Raw genomic sequence first — 602 nt, forward strand, 5'->3', positions numbered from 1 at the left:
ACCCACCGCGTCGATGCCTCCTTGAAAGACCTCGAGGACGAGCAGGAAGACGTCAGAGGGGGAGATATCCTGGCGCTCGAGGAGTGAGCTGAGGAAGGGATGCTGCTCCTTGAAGGCAATGGGATCTTGAGCGTGTTCCTTCCTCCTCCGACGAAGCTGCTCCTCCACCACGCTGGGGATTAGGGGGGGAGGTGTTGGAGATGATTGAATGAAGAATATTTAGCTTGGAATCTCAAAAGGGGTCTTAATGAGCTGCGCAGTGTCCTAATATGATTTTAAAAAACGTGTTCTAGTATGGGATACGGTATTCCTAATACGGATATTGTGATATTAGTATACATTGTGTTCTCTCCATTTATTTCCCTAAAATAATCCCTTTGTCTGCAGAAATACAACAGGATCACCAGCTAGAAACACCACGAGACATCGAGAGGCCCGGCTTCGTGTTCACGCCTGAGGTCCTCCTTACCTGGCGATTGGTGAGCTGAAAACCCCCAGAGGGTGGTTTTAGGCGCGGAGTGGGCAGGACCCGGTTCCCGGGGGGGTTTAAAAACGGACGCCCCCCTGACGGCCCGGGTTCCCGTTTGGGAGCGAGAAAGCCC

The 602-nt window shown here is 52.5% G+C and overlaps 1 protein-coding gene across 1 annotated transcript in view; it reads right to left on the minus strand.

Moving 5' to 3' along the window:
- The window catches only part of LOC119593506 (probable cytochrome P450 49a1), a gene marked incomplete at its 5' end in the record, with an annotated part of 10,662 nt that overhangs the window by 2,650 nt on the left and 7,410 nt on the right, over positions 1 to 602 (minus strand). The window contains 1 exon segment of the mRNA XM_037942458.1: positions 7 to 172. Coding sequence (XP_037798386.1) covers positions 7 to 172 — 166 coding nt within the window.

The sequence above is a fragment of the Penaeus monodon genome, chromosome 32 (genome assembly GCF_015228065.2).
Source record: "Penaeus monodon isolate SGIC_2016 chromosome 32, NSTDA_Pmon_1, whole genome shotgun sequence".
Taxonomy (NCBI): Eukaryota; Metazoa; Arthropoda; class Malacostraca; order Decapoda; family Penaeidae; genus Penaeus; species Penaeus monodon.